Source organism: Oxyura jamaicensis, chromosome 17 (genome assembly GCF_011077185.1).
Source record: "Oxyura jamaicensis isolate SHBP4307 breed ruddy duck chromosome 17, BPBGC_Ojam_1.0, whole genome shotgun sequence".
Lineage (NCBI taxonomy): Eukaryota > Metazoa > Chordata > Aves > Anseriformes > Anatidae > Oxyura > Oxyura jamaicensis.
The window spans coordinates 6,801,992-6,824,823 of record NC_048909.1 but is presented as its reverse complement, the minus strand read 5'-3'; the positions used below and the strand labels follow the sequence as shown (position 1 = coordinate 6,824,823).

General features: G+C 46.6%; 1 protein-coding gene across 5 annotated transcripts in view; it reads right to left on the bottom strand.

Moving 5' to 3' along the window:
• Positions 1-22,832, bottom strand: part of PRRC2B (proline rich coiled-coil 2B) — a 49,834-nt gene that overhangs the window by 5,087 nt on the left and 21,915 nt on the right. For 2 of the 5 annotated variants that reach the window (XM_035341919.1, XM_035341920.1), the window contains exons 11-31: positions 22,375-22,567; positions 21,673-21,988; positions 20,837-21,027; positions 18,099-18,306; positions 16,951-17,170; positions 14,260-16,323; positions 12,504-12,703; positions 11,742-11,887; positions 10,441-10,582; positions 9,756-9,838; positions 8,859-9,050; positions 8,525-8,719; positions 7,995-8,081; positions 6,941-7,045; positions 6,167-6,359; positions 4,988-5,085; positions 4,487-4,614; positions 3,181-3,421; positions 1,499-1,675; positions 735-826; positions 36-156 (exon numbers count right to left, since the gene is read on the bottom strand). In XM_035341919.1, coding sequence (XP_035197810.1) covers positions 36-156; positions 735-826; positions 1,499-1,675; positions 3,181-3,421; positions 4,487-4,614; positions 4,988-5,085; positions 6,167-6,359; positions 6,941-7,045; positions 7,995-8,081; positions 8,525-8,719; positions 8,859-9,050; positions 9,756-9,838; positions 10,441-10,582; positions 11,742-11,887; positions 12,504-12,703; positions 14,260-16,323; positions 16,951-17,170; positions 18,099-18,306; positions 20,837-21,027; positions 21,673-21,988; positions 22,375-22,567 — 5,392 coding nt within the window. The remainder of the gene's footprint in view (positions 1-35; positions 157-734; positions 827-1,498; positions 1,676-3,180; positions 3,422-4,486; positions 4,615-4,987; positions 5,086-6,166; positions 6,360-6,940; positions 7,046-7,994; positions 8,082-8,524; positions 8,720-8,858; positions 9,051-9,755; positions 9,839-10,440; positions 10,583-11,741; positions 11,888-12,503; positions 12,704-14,259; positions 16,324-16,950; positions 17,171-18,098; positions 18,307-20,836; positions 21,028-21,672; positions 21,989-22,374; positions 22,568-22,832) is intronic. The other 3 variants (XM_035341922.1, XM_035341921.1, XM_035341923.1) reach the window with 3 other exon arrangements.

The window sequence follows — 22,832 nt, the reverse complement described above, 5'->3', positions numbered from 1 at the left end:
AGACGCTGTTGGGTCAGAGTGCTGACATACGCTACCTGTTGTACATAGTGTCCTTGCACCGAGCCCATACTAACTGCTGGTCCAGACGGCTTCCCATTTGGGCTGGCAGAGCTAGGCCTGGAAATCGAAGAGTCGACAATATTCATGGAGTAAATTCTACAATGGAACGAGAACCTTATTCACGTGTGAAAGAAAAAAGGACTGTAGAAAGCAGCAGTAGACAGGACACGAGTCTGTACTGTGCAGATCAACGAGCTCCCCAGCCCAAAAGACAACAATGGGGATTGGTTAGAGGTTAAAAAAAAATAAAGTAACTGCAAGTCCCCAAACTCTCAATGACCTGAAGGTTTGGAATGTCTCCACATTCACCTCTCATCTTGAGAAGACGAGACCATGCTGGAACTACAACATTTAAGCAATGTTCCCCAGTTTTCTACCTTAACAAGAAACACAAAAAAGCACAATTCCAGTTTGCCTTTAAGACATGGAAAACAGCTTTATGCACTTCCCACAAGCACAAATGACCAAGTCAGACATATCTTGGTCTCTACCCAAAACTGAAAGCCACTATCATACATCTTAATACAAGTGTTTGGACTACAGTAAGCACATTCTACACGTGAAAACCCAAGTAGATCTCACAGAGTGAGGATGTATGCACCACATCTCTGCAAATGGGGAACACTACTACTTCCCCATTCTGACTACAGAGGCTGAGTTCCGTAAGCATTTACCTGTATGCATGTGGTGATGGTACGGACCCTCCAGAGGACATGTTCTGTTTACCGTCGGAAAAATGAAACCCTTTCATTTCCATCTGGGAGGACTACAGAGGAAAATGAGTGAGAGCACATCATCTTTGCATTCACAGTAACGGCAGTAATGGATATTACTTCATATGAACGTATAAGCCAAGTTCTTGCCCTTCTACCCATCATGCCCATTAAAAGAAACATTTTTCAGGTGAAGTAAAGTGAAACGATCCACTTGTATTAAATCAACAAGCCAGGAGCACAAGCAAATACTGAACCTGGAAGTTAACTGCTGTGCTTTCTCTCCCCTAGAGTAGAAAAACTTATGATACAAATCCATCAAACCAGACATGACATTAATATACCTACTCAAATGGACAAGCTTCACAACAGTGTGAAATATCTGGGCAGTATTCCAACTGTGTCTGGAGCTCACAACCCCTCAAGCACTCTGGGGAAACCTGTGTAAACATGTAATAAAACTGGAGACTCCAAACCGGATCAAGGCAGGATGGGGCTCCCTGGAAACAGAATGATGGCCAAGAGCAAAACCTGAAAGGCTGCTGACCTGTGCTTTCGAGATAAGAAAAGTGCTCCTTCATTTTTACACCAAGCCTTGGCATTGATATTTAAGGATCCCCTTTAATAAGCTAGTCTTCCCTTTAACAAGCAAGATCAAAGAGCAAAACTTCATTGTAAGAGGGGTTAACGAATGCCAAGATGAGCACACAGGAGTTAATCCTTACCTCCCTGCTGGTAGCAAGAACTGAAGGCTGTGATCCAGGAGGGAGAATTCTTCGGGGAGCTCCTACAGGCAGGTTTTGCCCCTGAGGAAGCTGGATGGACTGCGGTAGAATCAGGGGCTGCTGGCCAGAGCCATAGCGGGGCAGAGGAAGCTGGGAGCCAGGCACGGGCATTGTTAACTGTGTGATAAGGACACATAGTTAATGGCAGCAACAGTGTTGGGTTTGACACACCCTCTCCCAGTATTCTGAAAGCACAGTACTGCTAAAAGCAATCTCACTAACAGTGCAGTCTGGCACAGAGTAAATGCAAATTAATGTAGCAGAGCAAATTTCACACTGAAACGCATGTGCTGGTAGTGTTGCCAACACCCTACCAGCTGGGTTTTTAATGTAGCATTGATTTAACATAACTGCGCTCAGCCACAGGGCTCTTCTCCTTGCCTAGAACCTACATCCCATTCTTCAGGCTTCCTCACGGTCTCTGCACGGGTGATTTTTCTCTTGATCCCACAGCAGCGTCAGACAGCTCAGTCAGTGTCAGACATCCTGTTTGCAGCTTTAGTATCCAAATCAGGAATTGTGCTCTACTTTCAAGCCAAAGCATTTTGGGGAGCGGAACTCTAGAGAAAGTAATGGTTACCTCTATATTCCGCAATGAATTTCAGACCAATTATGGTAACAATCCTAATTTACAAGAAGCAGCTCATGATGCAATAGGCTCCTGTTCTCTCTAATTTATCTGGCATTCCTCACAACTGCCAGATTTGGGAGGTTCTGTGACACTGCTTTGTGACAAAAATAATAAAATCTAAGGCTGAATTTACCCAGTGATCCAAGCATGAGAGATCAGGTTACTAGGTTATTATGGATAAAGCATTTCTTCAAATATTTAATTTGGCAGTATTCTCTATATTTTCCTCAGCTAAATTACTTTCAGGATTAACTTTTTAAGTCAATCACAACATATAAAACCCTGTTTAAAAAATAAATGGTCCCCACAAATCTTAACATGTTGCACAAAACAAATGCAAGCTGAATTTAATGAAAGTACTGAACTTCTACAGAGAATCAGAACACGTTTATCCATGAAAACAGCTATGCTCACAAAAGGATTCAATGTCTTTTTCTGAATGGTGCTTTACTAAAACTTTGTACCCTACACCAAGGCACACAGTGAAATTTTTGTTAAGATGCTGCCAAACAGATCAACAGAAACTGTTGAGACCACCTGGAATCCAAATGAATTGAGAAAATAGATGAACTTTCATTAAAACGTTAATTTCTCTGGAAGCTATGTTAAATCTGGAAGAGATGGGAATTTGGCTCTTGGAAGCGGTACTTTTAGGACAACTATCACATCACGACCTCCTACCCGCGAGGTACTGTAAGGTTTGATTCTGCACGAAATGTTTATCTTACGGCCAAAGACGTCCAAGTCAGAAAAAACAAATGGGCATCTCAGCAGGGACAGACAAGTCATCAGCAAGAACCACATTAAATAAATGTGCTATATGTTTGAAACAATAGCTTGATGACTCACAGAAGAGTCTCCTGGGGAAATCTTTTGCCTTGACAGAGAGCTTAGTCCACACAAACACATGACTTAGCACAAATATCCAACCCTGTCCCAGAAACAAGTGGCGCCCTGCACAAGAGAGTGGCGTGCAAGTCTTGCTCCTAACCTGTGTAAGCTGAGAGTCCATCATCTGGGAGGCTCCCATCCCAGCTGCCTGGTTTATCTGGCCTTCATAAACCAGCGCCTGGCTTCCATTCATGGGCTGATAGGGGGACCCAGACTGGGTTTTCACCACCTCCAAGGGTTGCATGCCTGGGAAGGCGGAATACGGAGGCTTCAGAGCAGTGCCTCCTGTCAGGACCATCGTGCTGGGCTGAGACAGACTGGGGTGCATATACACCTGAGACCTGGGGAAGAAAAACATGCTTAAGTCACTAGGCAGAAAACCTTTGGGGACTGTACACACATACCACTATCAAGACAGATATCTGGGTTGCAAGCATAGTTCTAAGCTATCACTTGGGTAGATACTAAGATGCAGTCTCTTTTAGATAGAGGGTTTTTCTTTTACTTCCACTTTTAAGCCCTTACAACCACGTCCTTGTGCTGCAGGAACATTCAACAGAATGACAGCATGTCCCATCCAAAGTTTATATATTAATATTCTGCACAATATGCTCCAAATTAGTAGTAAGGAGAGGATCCAAGCTACCAGAAGTCTGTAGCAGTGTTGCAAAGCAGAAATCAGAAATTGAAGATTCAACTCTAGCACTAGCTTTTTTTTTTTCCCCTCACAAAAACTCCCTATCTAGATTTTTGAGGCCTCAAAGAACCATTCTGATCACTTGTTCTCATCTTCTGCAGAATGATTCTCACAGCCAGCCCAACTCTGAAGGACGTCTCATTCCTTCACTTCTAGTAAGCAGTTCTTTTGCCAAGTACTCTTGATGTTTCTTACATTAGCATTTGATTTCTAATTTGAATCTTACTACTTTTTCCCCAAAGATCAAACATTCATTCTGTTCTCATCTTGCAGCTTTTATCTAATAAAAAAAAAAAGTTATGTAATGTCCTTATGCAGGTACTCAGCTCTGATCAAACCGTCTCTTGGCACAGTAATAAGCCAAATCCAGTAAGCAGGAGGCGCTAAATTTCTCTAATAAAATAGTATTCCAGCCCACAAACCTCTTCTTTCTGCATCTTTCGCAAGATTTGCCTCCCTCTTTGAGAAGGCAGGCATTACAACTAAATACAATTTTTCTTTGTCATTGTCTTACAAAGAAGCATGCTACAAAGAGCCCTTATGTACCCTGATATCCTTGGTCTCCACCCAAGTGCTCTCCAGCAGTGTTACTATGAAACAGAAACAGGATGTCAAAGGGGGAAGAGGAGATGAGTACAGAGTATCCGACCAGTCTACTTCGCCACAAGCAACAAAGGCCACAAGGAAATGAAAAACTGGAAGCAGTTACCTGAAGGGCTGTATGGAGCTGTACATCTCCTGGGACTGGGAAACAGGCAGACCACCCCTCAGGCCAAGCTGAGCCTGGGCCTGTAAGGATGTGTGGAGGGAAATGGGAATCTGTTGAGCAGCAGCGGCCTGCAGAAGAAATTAAGATGACTGAGAGGTATGAGAGCAGCCAGAAGCTCTCCCAGGCTCTTAAAAACATATCAGTTTCCTCAGTGAGTCAATGTGCCATGACAATTGCCTATGCTGCAGCTTCACCCAGCCCCTCGTTGTTCCACAGTACAGGATCACTGGTACAAAGGCACTGATACAGAAACAAAAGCAACTCCCTCCCTTTAATTTCACTAACCTGTAACACCTACTGGGAAGCAGCATTCAAGGAAGCTAAAGGGAGCCACACCTAAGCTCCTCTGGGTTGTCAGAGAGATAAACAACTTCTCATTTCTTATACATGACCCTGAAAGGCTTCGTGAGAATCCATTAGCCAGTTTTATTTCTCCCTTACCTGTTGGTAGCTTTGCTGCTGAGGTATTGTCTGAGGAACCAGGCGGGGCTGACTTGCAAACACATGGCCATCCAGATACAGGGGTGGGATATGGTTACCTGAACATCAGAGAAGACAGGCTGTAACGCAAGGTACAGGCAGGGTACACTGCAGAGATGTGCAGGTCCGGCAAGACTAACGGCTCAGGAATTGGCAACCTGTGCTCCAAACTTTTCCTATCTGCCAGAAACTTGCCCCACAATCATCTTACCTTTGCAGTTAGGAGGGATGGAAAGGGCAAACATTGTGTGTGAGGCCTTCACACAAGCAATCTAAAGCCGCTTTTTACCCAAAGGGTGGCATCAAGAAGAAAGTGGTGTGCCACTCCTGTGTTTACATATTTGAACCAAGGGATTTTCAAGCAAAAAGGAGGAAGAATTTGGCAGGGGGAGAGGAGAGAAGAAATCACCATGCTTGGAAACAATCTGTTTTCCAACTACATTCCCTACAATGGCCCCATTATCGCTTCTGCCCAGCATATTCCACTCCCTTCTTGAACTGAGGAATAAGAAAGGCATTCATGAGAGGTCTTTTGGGACCCAAGAATCAGAGTCCAGGTACATTTATTTTTTCTATTCCTGACACTCTCCCTAATTATACACACCATCTAACTTGACTGTGTTTAAAATTTTCCCTCTGTAATTCAAGGACAGCAACACCTTCTCACCTCCCAGAGTTATGCAAACTGTAAGGTATTTTTTGTTATGTACAAGGAGCAAAATGTACTCTGAACTTGTGACATACAGAAAAGCTTTAAATAGTAAACCGAGTACAAGAATGCTTGAGGTTAATATTGGGATCGTTAAATGTCTCAGCCATAGGTTTTCTTTTTCTTTCTATTCTATTGAGTACACAGTGACAGGTAGGCAAGATCTACCGATAAATCACAGGAATCACAGAAACGGCCCCTACTCAGATCTAGAAGGAGCATCAGCCTTCTGCTAAGATTATACCTGTAATATTCAAGTAACCTTCTCCAAAGCAGAGCAACAGTCCTTTTTTCTGTCTTGCCTGATTCTCCTTATGAATCCATTAAATACCAACCAGTTTGTTAATCTACATGGAAGCTCTTCTCACCACGCTCTCTCTACTAGAATCCGACCAAACAATGCAAATACTACTGCTGCAGTTTGCAAATACCTGGAATAGATGCAGAAGGTGCTACGGACGCCACAGGCATAGGAGGCATAGAAACTCCACCAAAAGAGCTGTAGCTGACACCATTGGAAGCTCCAACACTGGAAGGAGGCTGGATGCCCGAGCCTGCACCTCCTGGAGAGTTCTGTTCTGGTAAACTAGGAGAGTTTTCCCAAGCTTTACGGGCAGACTCCATCTATGGAAATGAAGGGCAATCACTGCAGACAATTCATGTGTGGAGGGGAACACTGAGGCCTAGAGCTGCTCTTCTGTAAACTCCAAATTCAATCCAGTCTAAGCACAATGGAAAGCTAGCACGTCTTAGGTCAAGGGGCTCCATACCCATTCCCAATGGGCAAGCATCCATCAAAAATATTCATCCCTTGTGGTATTTGCAGAACTGTTTTGGGGGGTGCGGAGTAGGGTGGTTTCTCATGTTGGTGGTTGTTTTTTGTTTTGTTTTAACCACCAGGTGTCTAGGATCACTGGTTAGTTATCTTACCCAGCTACTGAGACAGTCACTAACAGGAAAGCTCTGCTGGACATTTTTTTTTTTATTATTATTTTTACAGTGAGGACTTCAGCATCCAGGACTGTTGGAACCCACCCCTTTCCTCCCATGCTGAACAGCATACATGCATAACTTTCACAGGAGCTAATTAAAGATTTAGCAGTGCCTGACAGAGCACTCAGGGAGAGACCTCTCCACCTTCATTACCCTGGTCAAGAAGCCAAGGCAGCCAGACCTAGAACAAGCACACCTGCCAGCTCACCTACCTTAAGAGTAAGGTCTGCGGTGGGGAAGGACATTGGGTTCAGGCCAATGCACCGCTGGAGGTGGTGATCTCTTCGCAGAATGGGAATGGACTGCGTTAACCCTGCCTGAGGGGAGATTGGTAAACGGTGAATACTCTGTAACTCTCGTGAGAATTTCAAGAGGCACCAGAGCCTCAGCTGGCAGCTATAGTAACTGCACCTCAAAGGATTCAAGCCTCGGTGGTACTGCAGGAGTTAAGTACTGCATTCAACTGTTATCCACTCTGCTGATGGAATAAATTAAGCTTTGGCAGTGTGCAATGATTCCCTTTATGTTGAATTACACCGGCTTCCTTTTAAACATCAATCTGACCCAGTAACTTCATTCTGCAGAAGTGCTCCTCCCGCCCCGTATTTGGAATCTACCTGAATTTCAGACAATCTGTTTCTGAAAGAGCACTTCAGAGAAGAAAGACCCCTTAAGACAAACCTCCAAAATCTAACAGCCTACAAGCTTGAAGAGGTTTCAAAAGCAGCTTTGTGAGTTTTTCACATTGCTGTCCACAGCTGAGTCACAAGCTGAGCTTTCAGTGTGCTCACTCTTTCACAGAAAATAATGAAATACACAGATGGCTCGAACAAGCCAGAAAACCTCTCAGAGTGCCTGGCTAACCAGATACAGCTCTGTGCCTTGCTGTGGCAGATGTGTTCTGAGGAAGCTAGCAGTCCAGGCCTAAGAACGCCACTATCCACACTGTGTCCATTATCAGCTTTCTTCTGTGTTTCAGGGCAGGAGACGGGCGACCTCAGAGATCTGCTAAACCTCTTGCTTTACACAGGTCACTGAATGATAATGGAGCTGCTCTCTGTATCACTCCTGAGCTAGCCGTGCTCATTACATCAAGGTACCTCGGGGGCACAGATATCCATTATGGATTTTAGTCATGTGTGATGCCCAAGCATTAAGTGTGAAGTCAACCGCAAAGAAATAATATTGCTCTGTTTGGAAGTGTCTGAGATCTAACCAAGAAGAGGCTCAGATGAATCAAGGCCAAAAGAAAAAAGAAATACTTACATTACTGGCCAAGGCATCCTGCAATTTGGTGACAGGGTTAGCTGCAGTGCCAGAAGCAGAACCAGGTGGCAAGCTGAAGTCAGAGTCCTGAAAAAGCAGAACACACAAAATTCAAATCCAGGCCCGAGGGCCACCCACCTGCTTCTCATGGTTAATGAATTTAGGCTGAATCATGACACTAAAAACTAAAGACTGTCCTCCAGTAAGCCTTGCTGAAAGAGAACGTGGAGACACTTCTCAGCACTCAGTAGCAGACAACCCCCAGAGGCACACAAAGCTTTAGAAGGCCATGATTTTGTCCATCACCTCTGTTACCACCCCAACTGGTCCTTGGGACGCTATTTCCATAAGGATATTATGCATTTGCCAAGACACCTTGAGCACCTGGTTTGTGTCAATAATGAAATCTAAGGCAAATCTACAACATACACGCTGGAAGCTTCCTCTAAATAATCCTGCTGCCTCAAACCACCGTCCACATCTCGACAAGCTCAAACCACCAAGAAGATAAAATTAAATTCAATCCTCACTTTAGGATTTACTCCAAATTCAATGGGTGGCACAGGAAGTACAGAATCCACGTGAATTTCCACCCCATTAACAGGGGGAATATTCCCTTCCAGCCGTTCCGTTCCCTCCGAACCCTTTCTGTTTTTCAGGGAGCGCTCGTTGCCGATTGGTCCAGGCTTGTGTTCCTTGTTCTGTCCTGAGCCTTGATCTGAATCCTTAACAGGAAAGCAGAGAGGCTGAGACACAAAGACCAAATAACCCAATCTCAAGCCTTAAAAATGCTATCAAGAACAACAGAACCACTTCACAAGGTCTCTCACTACGTGCTCTGGCTTGGCTGCAAATCCAGATTACCTTTTTATCAGATTGCTTCTGCACTTGCTCCTTCTGGCAGTCAGGCTTTGGATCCACCAGGCCAGCCCCATTCATCTCCTCTGGTTTGAGGGTGCCATATGGAGAACTGCGCTGAGAGGAGGTCGCGGAGGATTCCCGAGACTCCGCGCTCAAGTCAATGCCACTATCCCCCTGGCTGCCTTTAAAACCCTGCTATGCAAAGCACGAAATGTGTTAAAGCCCCGGACTCCGACCCAGCTCCACAAAAGAGGAAAAAAATCCCAGAAAACAGCAAGACCACGTCCCCTTTTCAAATCACATTCTTGGTTAACTGCAAGGAGTTGGTCTTGACCTGCAGCATCCCTTGGCTACTGCTTCACCTCCACACAACTCTGAGCCAGGCTAACCAAAGCATTAATCCAACTCTGGCTTTAGATTAAAGGCAAACGTGTCGCACACAGAAACTAGGCAGAGACTGCCAAACTCATTACACTCGTGACCCAAACCAGATTTGGGCTCCAGTCTCCAGAGGTGAAGCGTTCTGGAACTTCCTCTGCCGTCCCTGCATTTAGGCTATAGCTACACACTGCTCACGGAATGAAGCATATAAAAATTATCTATGGGATTCCACCAGCCTGGACAACACACTGCTTCCAGTGAGGAGCATAACCCTGGAATACACCCCTACCGGAGAGTTACCACGGATTTATAATACCCACATGTAGCACTAAGCATCATCACTTGACCCTCTAGGTTAGAGCAGCATGAAGCTCAAATCAGAGCTGCAGAGAGACAGTTTAAAATTGCACAAGCAGAGCTGACAGTCACTAAGCACAGATGGAGCAATGAGAAGCATAAGCCACCTACTTCAGTACATTATACACAAGATACCTGAATGGCACATTCGGTGCCACTTACCTCAGCGGAGCTAGATTCAGTACCATTAAAGGTATTTACAGGCTTGCTCCAGGAATCACTTCCAGGAGACTGAACGGAAAGAGCTGGAAGAAAAGGGAGGGCAGAGTTCAGCTGCTTAACACGGAACTGTGGGAACATCTTGTACACCACGCATGCTGCACGATTAACATTCCATTTCTGGACACGAGAAAGGATATTTTCACCACCACAAAAAGCCATTGCTCCCCAGTCAGCTGAGACATGACAGCACAGAGTAGACAGGCTGCAGAGAGGGAGGTAGAGAACAGGGACGAGAGATTTCTTTGGGAACATGAGAACAACAGGAGAAAGAAGGAGCAGAGATAGAAACAAGAGAGGCGCTAGATATTCAGTGATGGAGGATGAGAAAAGAAGAAAGCACAATAAGAAAGAGGATGAAGTAAATCCAACCCAACAAGCCTAGAAAAACATTACGCAGGACCTTGATCTTACAAAAAGGCCCAGGAACCAGATTAGGGGACTGACACAGTCAACAAGAGGAGGATGGCTGAACAGTACAGTTTTGAACAGACATCTGCTAGCTCCCTTCCCACCCCCAGCTTCAGAAAATAGAAAGTTGTCTCCTCTTAAGCACAGAGGCCCTGTCCTTCCTGCACACACCTGAGGATTCTCCACTTTTGTGAAATACGAACACACACAAACTCACCTGGGCTGTTGCTCTCCCAGATCTCCGTGCCCAGGCTGTTTCCAGACACTGTTACATCACTTTGCTCCAAGCACAAACTGTTCTGCTTCTTAGCAAATCGAGGAGGAATGCGAGACTGAAGGACGCGGGCCTTAGCTGGTGCCTGACAGAGAGAAGACACAGGCTGTAAGACCTGTCGCTGAACTGGGCTAACAAAGCCTGCTCCTGGCAAGTCTGATCCCTGGGTTTCTAAACACTGCAATGTCAAAAGCCCCTAACCCATGCAACAAAACTGTGTTTCACAAGAAAGTGAAAAAATGCTGTCTTCAGCAGTATGATTTTTTTCAGGGGGCTAGGGAGCATTCACAGCACAAAGCAAAGTAGACTTACTAGTACATTAGACTTGCTCTGCTTAATTCCTCTTCTTCGCTCCAGATGAAGCAAGTCATAATTTCACCATAAAGAGATGGCTCTTTCACAGTGCCAAGCTTTGAACAGAGTGAGAAGCACATCCCTCTAAAACTTCAAGACCATTCCTGCTGCCCATTCACACGTTGTCCTCAGCTAATTTTAAAAACCAAGCAACCAGGCTTTTACAGCTTAGCTTCGAAGATTCACTCCACCCACCATGAGCTTCCCCTGCCAGAAAACATTTCCCAGTGATGCTTTTAACTTGCATTCCATCCTCCACATTTTATTAAGTCTCCTTTGACGTTAAAATGTTCTTTTCTCCTGGTACATGCAGACAAATGCCTCCCTCCTAAACGTTACTTAACTAAGCTATCCACATTACAGTCTTAAATCTTTCCTTGTAAATCAACTTCGTTACCCTACTCTGAACATAGAACTGTGAGAGCTTCTTCCAGTTTGTTAGTTTCTTTCTGGTAAGGTGCCCAGACACAAACCTGGTAAGTCTGGCAAAGAAGCTACCACATCCTGTTCTAGCAGGAACACGCTGTTGATGCGGCCAGAGGGTGTCAAGGTCCTCCACAGCTCACTGCTGCCCAGTATCCCACCAACAGGCTCAGTAAGCCAAGTTGCTTTGAATTAAGACTCACTTCACAAAACCCTCCTTAACTCACAATTAACAATTCTGCTGCAAGATGAGAAAAATCAGAATCTTCCAACTATCCTTTTCAGTCCAACAGCCCCTGCCCATCAGAGCCAAAATTCATTTCCCAGACCTAATACCAGATCAGTCCTACTTTGGCCAACTGCATGTTTTTGCTGCTTATCCAAACACTTCTGGGGGCCTTGTCTCTCTCTGACTACTGTCAAAACAGCATAACAATTTAAGCTTTTTTCTGCCTTCTACTCCTTACCTGAGCAGCCTGTTCCTTCTTTCTCCGTTCCTCTTCCAGCAAACGGCGCTGTTTTTTGGTAAGAACTTCAATGAAGCCTTCACCTGCCATAGAACCTACTTCATTTTCTTCCGCCGTGCTTGACACCCGATTATCAATGATGGTACCTAAACAAAGTGCATATGGGAAAAAATAGTAATAAAAATGGTGCATGCGTGTATGCATATAAAACTTTATAATTGCACTCATTTAAAGAGAGCATTCCAAATAGAATCCGTACTACAAACAAATTTGGCCAGCAGCACTGCAGCTAAGCTTTGAAAACTAAGGCACAAAACTGGTCACATTTTCCACCACTGCTTTGCTGTCCTCTGCCTCAAGGTGAGCATGCTCCAGCTGGGAGAGCTTGGGAAGGTGTTAGCTCAAGTAACTTCAGGTGTGTTATCAGCAGAAAGGAACCTCGTGCCCACTTTAGATGCTCTGTCAACTTCCTTCCCACTATGTAATGTATTTTGGGCTTGAAATTTACCAGCTTACTACAATCAAACTTTCCATGGAAGACACATTTGATTTCTATGTCAGATCTGGCTGGAAGTTTGGGTTTTAAATGTAAAAACCAATTGCCTTCCATGTTGTCCTATTTCAGCGCACTGGAATCTTCCTGTGTAAGTAAACAGAAAATAATCTAAACTCATATTTAAAAATTACACTGGTTTGAATTTACCTTGCTTGAAGTCAGCCACAGGTTACCCCATAAAAAAAAAAAAGAAACAAGGCACTCACTTCCATAATTCAGTTCGAACTGTGACAACACCTCTCCCTTCTCGCTTGCTCTCTGTGCAGTGGATTTGGGCTCCTTCTCTGGCTTTTTACCCGGCCCTTCTGCACTCTCTGAGTTAGCATGGGAGGCCCTATCCAGGTTGTAAATGGAGTGGCTGCTTCCACCACTGGTGTTGCCAAGGCCCCCTCCTTCTTCTGGAGATCTACAAGGAAAGAAGAGAAAGCAATCAGGTTTGTTACCACAAGATGAAAAGAAGTAGCAAGAAAACAAACAAACAAAAGCCCATGGGCTGTATTTTCCTTGCCAGGTTTCTAATCACATCTCATTCTTCCTCAGCCTTTGCTCCACTGAAGGTGGATATTAATTCTGAGCACAGAACTCATTAGAAGGATGTTACTGGGGAAATGGGATGGAAATAGAACCTGTACTCATGCGTCAACCAACAGGTTGCTCCCCAACAAAGCTGATAACCTAGCCTGTCCCCATGGGAGGGCTCTGTGCTTCTGAACCAGTGTCTCCTGACCTCCTGTGACACTGCTCCAATAGCTCCCCTGCTTCTCTTTGCAATTGACACACACTTCCCAGCAGGCATAAGTTGAAGGGAAGAAAGGTGGGGAGAAACTGGCAACATTGAGCCAGAAGTCATTTTCCCCATTTTGTTTCTCCCAGAATATGTTGCCCATTTGACCATCATCTACACATCCTTTCCCCAAGGGTTCAGCTCAAAAAAGAGGCATGATTAAAGGCAGCAGGGGCAGGGAGCAGCCTTCCCCTTCCCTTATCTACCAGCATGCGTCTTTCCAGACATCAGCTCTCCTCTCCCTTACTTCCATGTAAGCTACTATTAATTACTGCCTCCAGGAGCTGGGGGAGCTGGGTGCCAAACAAAGAACAAGTTGCCTATTTGTTGCCATTAAACCCAATACGATGAAGCTGCACAAGGAACTTTATCTCCTGTTCCTAGGAATGGAAAGTAATAAGGTAGCTGTCAAATTGACCAGGACCAATGCACAGTTAACCCAGCACCCTGTCTTTAATGCTGGTGATCATCAGATTCTTCACAAGACACTTGCAATGAAATACTTAGTCCTTAGTGCCAGAGCTATCCTCAGGTACTCATGGGTGGAGCTCCTCTCACCAGGTTAGGAACACACAGCACTGCTTACCATTCATCACCCGGCTCCACTAAGGACTGAGAGAATACTTGCTCAGCCACGGCTACGAGTGGCAATGACACAGAGCTCTCACACCACAACCACACTACTGGGAAGCCAGGTTGGAGATGCTCAACCTGCACAAGCCACAGCAACCCGTGCCAGGTAAACCCAACCCTCGCTTTATTCTCTGGCACACTCCCTGAGGGTCCCACAGCAGGAGAGGTTTGGAGTTAAAGACCAGGATTTCCTTGATTATCTTCCAAGCCTCTAGTGAGAGGCAGACCAGAGGGTGCAGAGCTGTCTTGGCAGGAAACTAAGACAAGGAAGGGCAGGAACTCAGAGGTATGTCATGCCCACACTGTTCTGAACTTCCACAAGCCTGGATTTCCAGTGTGGCACTAAAGGAATCCATTGGTTGTGAAACACACGCTGACAAAAATCTTTATCACGAGGTTGGATAAGAGGTGCTGGGTATCACCTGCACTAGACTGGAAGAAACACAGGCAACAGCTCCCCCCTCACAACCCATCCCTTCCCCACTGCCCTGACACCTGCATACCAGACGACAGGCATCTATCTGCGCGTCAGGATGCAACCGTACCTTTTGCTTTTGATCAGCGTCCCGTTCTGCTGGCTCTCATATCGAGAGGCTGCTGCTACACCACTCCTGACGGACTGCTCCACGTAGCCTGCGGGCTCAGCCTTGCGACTCTGCCTGTCCACGAGCGGCCGTTGGCTCGAGAAGCTCCTCTTCGCCAGCTCTCTCTTCTCTCCCAAGCTACCGCTCCCAAGGCCGCCCTCAAGCTGGCCTTCACTCTCCGAAACTCCGTCTCGCCTCTCCCGCCGCTCGCTGAAGTCACTGCTCTCAGAAGCTGTCTCCCACTCCTCGTTGGCGTGGTCTGAGGAGTTCTGGTAGGACAGCTCAGGAGACCGCCTGCCCGAGATGCTGCTCTTCTCCGCCGTGCTCAGCTTGGGTCTTCCAGGCCACTGGCTGGGCAGCAGGTTGGGGCCTCCCTCCTCGGGGTTCCACTGCCCAACCGATTCCCGCTCCTGCCTGAGGCGCCTGAATCGCGGAGGTTTGTCCTGGCGAGGGGGACGCCGCCTCCGGAACGGCCTGTTCTCTATGTTCTCCTGATCCGCCGAGTAATCCTCCTGGAAAAAGTGCCTCTTGTCATCCAGATGACCCTCGTCGAAAACGCGGCTGGAGAAGGAATCCACGTGTTTGTAAGAATCCTGGATGTAGTCCCTGTCAGACTGCTGCCTGCTCCCAAAAGTGTCCGACGGAGAGGTGTGGCTGTACTCCTGCCACCCTGCTCCCCCGCTCCTGCCTTGCCACTGGGTGGGCTCTTTACCCATGAAACCCCTTCGCCCATAGCCGGAGTTGCTCAGTCTTGGTGGCAGTGACCTCCCGAAAGCTCTCGGGGCCCTCATCTTAGGGTCCAGACTAGTGTGGTCATCTGAATATATTTTGTTGGACCTCCAGGACTCTTTGAAGTCTCCCTTCTTCAAATCGCCATCTTCCCTGTCCAGCACGGAGCCTTCGTTGCTGTTTTCTGAGCCCCTCTGTCGGCGACGCTTCGGGAGCTCCTCATATTCCGACCCTTCGCTATGGGTCTCGCTTGCAATCCGTCGCCTTGGCTTGCCTCTGGGGAAATCTTCTGGCTGGTTGAACTCCCGAAGCCCTCGCCCTCGGCTGCTCCGCTGGTTGTTGTAGACTCCCCGACTGCTCACAACAGTGCCGCGGCCTCTGAAACTGAACTCCCTGAAGCCTCTCCCTCGCCCACGCCCTTGACCTCTCCCACCAAAGGCTTGCTCCTCATCAATGAAGATCCAGTTGTTTCTTTTCGTGGGAGGGAGCTCACTGGACTCTCTAGACAGCTTGTTCTCCCAGGATCTTTCTGGTTTCTCTTCCTCCTCTTCCTCCTCCTCTTCTTCTTGCGACTTCTCAGCCTCTCGAGCAAGGCTGGCTTGAGAAGAACCTTTGTCATCCAGCAGATAACGTGTGGAGTTCAGCAAGGTTGCAGAATCATCCGATTCATTTTCCACTTTCTGAACAGCTGCCTTCTCCTTCAGTGAGCGTGAGGTGTCTTCTCCCTCCAGTTTAACCTTCTCCATCTCTTTCTCCTTCTCCTCTACCTTGAGGGCTTTCAGGACTGGCTTTTTAATCGGGCCTGATCGTCGTGTCCTCCCAGTTTGCTCCTGCTGTTGACCACTCGTGTTTCGGACTTCAGGGGTCCACTCCGTCGTCTCCTCAGCAGGCTGTTTGGTATTAGCTCCTTCTTTCTTCCATGGGTCAGCACTGAACGACTGCTCGTCCCTGGGAACTTCTTCGGCAACTTCTGCTGTAGTCTCTGAGGGTTTCTGATGGTGGCTGATATCCCAGCCGTTATATTCAGGCTTCTTCTCTGCTTGGATAAAATCAGGCTCTAGAGGCGAACACCTTAGGTTTGTGTGACGGCTGCCAGGGCAGGTTTCCTGCACATTCTCCTGGTGCTGAAACAAGAGATCTTGGCCTAGCCTCTGCGAAGACAGGCAGCTATCAAAGTCTGCTTGGGCCTTCTTGTCAAAAGCATTCAAGTACTCCTCTCCTCTCTCCTCAAAGAGATCCCGCTGTGTGCTCAGACTCTCTGGCCTTCCAGGAGAGGCAGAGTAAGAGCTGTCATTCCTGAGGAGGAGATAAACAACAAACAAAACAGTCAGCTAATGCAAAGCACAGCATGCGTCCAGGGGCCCGAGCTGACTGCAAGAGGTGGAAAAAAATAAACCAGGCTTTGTTCTGCATCAGGAGACAACAAGCCAATAAATACAGAATTGCTGGGCAGATGTGCTGTGCCTCCAAGCTGTATCGCCTGGCTTGTCAAATCAATGGATGATAAAGAAAGCAGTTCCTATGATGGGCAGCAAACTTCAGAAATAAAGGAAGATTGAGTCTCCAACATAGATGGAGATCTGAGAACAAGCAGTTGGATTCAGAAAATATCAAAGGATCAGGAGACAAACTAACCCCTACGAGAATTTCTGACTCATAGCTCCTACCGAACCTGCATGTTCTCCAGGCTGGTCAGCATGGACTGGCATCAGACAGAAACAGTTACCTCAGTCCGTAAGCGCCTTCACAACAGAGCAACTCAACAGCATAAGGGTGCTACCAGATCAGTATCTTGGCCTGCTCAGAGAATCTTTTAGGTCAACTACTTTTCAGTAGGAGATGACCTGTAACAGCAGCACGGCCTCCCACCACAGCACGCCTCCCATCACTGCACATGTGAGGACAGGGGAATTCTGCACTCACCTGGCATGCAGCCCCTCCACGGTGATGTTGTCAGCCTGTTTCTGATGCGACAGGGAGTACCCTTTGCTCTGCAGAGATGTGTAGCTCTCCTGGCCCCACACCGGCACGGGGTCCATGGGAGCAGCTTTCCTTTCTGTCTGCCCTGCCTGACAGTTCTGATCTTCAGACCGACAGCTGCTCCCACCAATGGAGTCCTGCTGGATCATGGGCTTCATAATTCCTGGTCACGACAGAGTTCACACCGTTAACACTAGGATCTCACTGCCAAGAAGAATTAACAGTCTACTACTACTAGCCTGATTCCCCTTCCTTCCAGGGCTGCAGGTGACTGCAGCCACAGAAACTTTTCTGTAGAAGGGAGCTTGTGTTTGGAAAATACACAGCTGGGAAATGTACCTGGAATGATGCAGAGGGTGACACGGCTTTCAGAGACCAGCTTACACACTACACACCATCACTAGCTTGAAAATAAACAGGTGTGTGAAAACAAGCCGCAAAGTCAAGGGAACGATTTATACCTCCTGATGTTTATATTCACATCTCTGAAGATCAGTTAGAAGGTAAAAAGGTGCTAAAAGCACATAGCTTGGGAACTACAATTTTTTTCTATCACATTTCTTTAAGGCCTATCAAGATTTCAAACGATTACAGTCACTCCCAAACACTCTCCTGGAACAGGCAAGGTCTGCCTTTACAACTGCTCTGGCTCCGCAGCTGCTAAGGAAGATCTCCCAGCACAGGGAATGGGCAGGCAGGTGTCCTCCCTCCCATCCTCCTCTGCTTTCTCATTAGCCCTCACTGTGCCTAATTTTCCCATCCCTAGAGAAGGTCAATCACAGCCAATCAGGCTAAGAAGTCTGGGCAGAGGGGAGATGGACGAAGCACAGCAAGGTAGGAGAGCCGTAACTATCTCAACAGCTCAAATGCTCCCCCCAACACACACAGACCAGAAACCCCGTGAAAGCCCAGTCCTGAGGACATCAGGCACCTCGGCTCTCGCAGAAGCTTTAGGACTGTAACACATTCCTTGCATTCTACAGTCCAGAAAACCAACTTCCAGTCTTAGGTCTGAGAAACAGCTGCAGTAACTTTCCAGATATTGGGCAAGTCAACTGCCACAATAAAGGGAAATACTGGCAATACCTTACCTGAAGGGTGAAGGGCTGAAGGGTAGAAATCCACAGGGGTGCGACTCTGGGCCATACGAGGGTCCATGTAAGAGGGCATCATCATCCAGCGAGGATCAAAGCCAAGCATCTGGGGGTGTGGTGGGTAGAACGTCCGCTGGGGATGGGAATGGGATGGGGGAGGATAGACTTGTGGCTGCTGCCAGTGATGCATCTTGTACAGCTGCTCCTGCAGGGAAGAAGGATGGGCTGTTTGACATGAACCTTTACAGTGCCAGGAATCACACTTGCGACCCGGCCAGCCCAAGGAAAACACATTCAATGCATTAGAGGCTCAAAAACAAATCAGAGGGGAGGGTAGAATAGTTAAGGGCAATTAATTACCAACTGGGAATGCAGAAATTGCTATTATTCTTTAAATACCCAGGACACAGTAAATGCAGACGTGAGATCAGGCCACCGCTACGGGCCACGGCGCATGGCCAAACACAAAGGATCGTTTTTGAGACAGGAGTTCAGATTTTTCCCAGCACTTCTATGAAATGTAGGACAGTTTCCTGTCAAACATAATTTCCTAATTGGAATTAAATACTTCAGAAGATGTTGCTCTTTGAAGAAAATGCAATTATAAGTTTAGTGTGCATGCATAATACTTCTATTCTTGTTAGCCAAACAGATTAGATAAGAACATCCTAAATTCAATTAAGAGAGCTATTAATATTGTATAGCATTTCCTGTACATCCTACCGAGATGGACTGACTCCGCCGGGTTGATTCCCATCTCCCACAAGGCCAGCCTACCTTCCTTTAACATCCTAACAGCTCTCAGCTAATTTAACATTTAACTTTTGCCTAGGGTCCAAGAAGAACCTGTACTCAAAGGGAGCTTTGTGTACTGCAGAAAGCTTTCAAAATGTAAACAGCTCCAATTAACTTGAAATACACCTATTTACCTGTCAAGCTTGCCACCACGCTCTTCTTACTAAGCTTACAGCAGTGTCAGACACTGTAACTGTTTACAAAAAAGGCAATCCCCTACTGCAGAGCAAGAGGCAAACCCTTAAATCTGAACCTGACACGTCATTATGTCAAGAGAGAGAAACCAGAGTAATGTACAGATCCTGAATTACCTGGCACTGCAGGATCTTGGAGAAAGTGCTACCTTAATGCCACCAGCCTATTTTTTAGTTTGTTCATGTAACCACTGCTACAAAAGCAGCAACACAAGGCACCCAAAAATACAAACTGCTTTATACGTACTAACAATACAAACGGTAAGGGCAATAAAATGAAAATTTAATGTTCTTCCAGTAACAATGCTGTCATGCTAATACCACCTCAGGTTAAAGACATCCAATTATTTTGAGTTTCAGATCATTTTGAGTTTCAGATCATCTCTTTTAAAGAGTAACATTAGCAACATTTGCTGCTGTGCGTTTGATTCATGAAAATGCCAACTGCTCAATAACAAGCACAGGAGAACAGCCACAAAAGAGTAATTACTAAGCCTCCGAGCAAAAGCCAAACGTTGGCTCTTCACTCAGGTTTGCAGCAGGGTTGATTATATCACATTTCAAGTGGTCATTCTACAAAGAATGACAATTAACTCTGCATTATCACAAGCCTGAATATTCTGCTCCTTGGCTCGACCCTGCTGCTCTAAGGAGACGCGCTGCAGCTGAGAGAGCTGAAAAGCATGTATGAAATATGAAGTACCATAAAGCTGGGAAAGATGCAAGATGTATGAGGGAGGTAGCTCAGGCTGGTCTCTCAGAGCCCCATGAGAGTTTTCAGTGAAACAAAAATGAAACAGATAGAAACAAATGCATATTTATGGGGCAAAGAAAATGATGAACTACAAGAGCCTCATAGAAGAAAGGTTAGGTAGAAAAGGAGAGCAGATAAAATAACCTTCCTCTGCAAAGGCAGGAGGTGGAGCGCAAAGTGTGCTGCTTTACGCCCCTCACATCCAGCCTAGAAGCAGAGTCCAACCACCTGCCATCCTGACCATAGTTTGCCCAGTTTGTGGCCACACCCAATGGGGTAAGGACACAGCGAGGGTAAAATCAAAGAGAAGCAGCTGATCCCCAAAGGGATTCAGCTCAGCAGCCTCCTTTCCCTTGGCTTGTATATTCAACACCCTGCCCCTGCAGCTGTGCTGAAGAACAGAAGCCTCCATCCTGTGCCAGGGAACAAGACCAGATGCTCACCAGGTTCGCTGCCAGCCAAAGGTGTTAAGGCACTTTGCTGGATCAGGCCGACAGTAAGCACCAGAGTAGCCAGTGCTGCTTTTTTGACTTTGGACTCGGGAAGGTGAAAGTCCCTGGCTTCTTGTAAGCGCACATTTGCAAACCAGAGCTCTGCTACACACCACAGCCGTAAGATGTCACGTTATCAGGAGATACTGAGACAGCAGCACCAGACAAGTCAACATTTCTGACAGCAGCGTCTACTCTCCCAGACAAGTGAAAAATTTGGCCTCCCCACACCTCTCCCCAGCCACTCAAAGCAGTAAGCACAACAGCTCCAGCATAGGAAAGCACTCAAAATTCACGTAACCTACATAATGCCCTTTTAGCCACATTACACAGTAGACATCTGTGATCAAGACAGTAAAAAAGGCTGGGGAAAACTCCCATTCGTCGTCTCCCAAACCAAAGAGTTGGTTATTTGGTGCCGACAGTGGTAAGAAGTAGGCAGACAACTGTTAATATGGAGGTCCAAAGAAGACGGGAGGGAGCACCCCACCTATTTATTACCTGCTGCTGTTGCTGCTGTTGCCTTTGGAATCGTGGGGGAAGAGACTTCTGGTATTTGTTGAATTCCTGTGCTGGGGAGGGAGCTTCTCTGAGCTCCTCCTCACTGCTGCTTTGGCCAGCTGCTGCTGGGGCAGGAGTCTCCTCTTCCAGATAGCCAACAGAGGCATCCTGTGCGTGAAACTCAGGGGTTGCTGGAGAGAAGAAAATAAGCCTTGATGAGTCCTGCCGTGACACAGCTTGTGCACACCACCACAGCACAACATACACAAGCGTGGGCACATCCTGACTGTTAATGGGGTTGAACTTTATTCCAGTCATATATAGCACCTCACATACAACCTCTGATTTGCCCTGACAGTTCTAAGGGGCTTTGTCTATCTTGTTTTAGCAAGAGATTTCAAGATCCCACTCTGCTGTCAGCCTTCTGCTTCAGCACTGTGAGAGAAAGCCCGTTTCCTGTTACTCCTTGTATCTGCCCGCACTTTGTAATAAACTGATTTTGTAACCCATGGCCCATGAGCACTTTAATAGCATCATACAACCACAAGAAAAAAAGGAGGCCCATTCCAACAAGGTCTCTACTAGTACAGCCGATTGAGCATGCATAAGACAATCACAGAAGCCTGTGCTTGTTTTAATAGGTTGCTTTTTTTAAAAAAAAAAAATGAACCTTCATCACCAATCCAAAATACTCTGTAGGATATGTGAAGCAGCCATTCTCTTAAGTGCAACTCAAATACTCCCCAAGTTCCCACCCCACACACAATTCAGATAAAAGACAGCACTATATAAAAAAACACACACTTGTTTTTACAAGGCAAGTAATGCTTCTGTACCTCTACGGAAAGCGTGTCCGTTCTCTTGCACAGCACTTTTTTCTGTGCTTGGGGGTCGCGGGTCTTCATTCTCTGTGTGTTTCTGGGTCTCCCCACTCTTCTGAGCCAGTTTGCACTTCTGATCAAGTTGCTTCAGCTTTGCAGCACAGGCTGCCAGACGTTCCTCCCTGGCTCGCCGCTCTTCCTCCTCCCGTCGCCTCCTGGCTCGCTCAACCGCCTCTGAGATCTCAGAGTGCACAAACTTCTGTCTCAGTGGCACTTTTTCTTCTTTATCCTCGAGGGACTGCTGTCTGAGAACACTTCCCAGGGAGGGCTTCTGCCAAAGGAAAAACATTCCTCAGTGAGCATGACCCGAACATACCCTCTACCTTGAACTTTGCGTCCCGTGCTCAGAAAATCTCCTCTCGTCTGCCTCCATCCTCATGCACACAGATCCCCACTTCTCGTGAGGAGTTATTGCTATCTGGTTCAGTTACTCCTTTTTCTGTCTAACAAACCTACTCCTCTGGACCAGTTTCCATTTCCTCTCCTTAGTGGCAGTGCTGTGCAGATGGGTTTCTCTCCAGCCACATATAAGCAAATAACTGAGAAATTTATCAGCATCCTCTTTTCAATAAAGTGTCACGCGGGTCTCTTAATGACAGCGATGTGTTTCATCCACCAGCCCAGCCCAACGCGCCCATTCACAAGAGTTCAACCTACCTGGTATTCAGATGAAGAGCTCCAACCATTCATCTTCCTTGGAGGTTGCTGTGAATCCTGCACTTTCCTGACTGTCCGGGACAAGCCAACTGAATCGCCCCAGTTCTTTCCTTCCTCCAAGGTGTGTTTGACATCTGCACCATCTGCAGAGCTCAGGGACAACTGTCGCTGCCTTCTGGGATCCCAGCTGTTCCTGTCATAGAAACAGATTTGCTATTACAATTGCAACTTGCCTTAAAAAGCACTGGCAGCCTTACTCATCAAGTGGCAAAAGCAACTGATTGTAACAGAAACAAAGGATCCAAAACAAACAAACACAAGCCCAAGCAATGGGATTTTCCTAAGGCACTTAAGAATTAACATCATTATTGTGCAGGTGAGACACAAAAGGGACTCAGTTCCATGACCAACACACACCCTCGAGGCCCACTCAAAAGCCAACAGATGGAATGAACAAA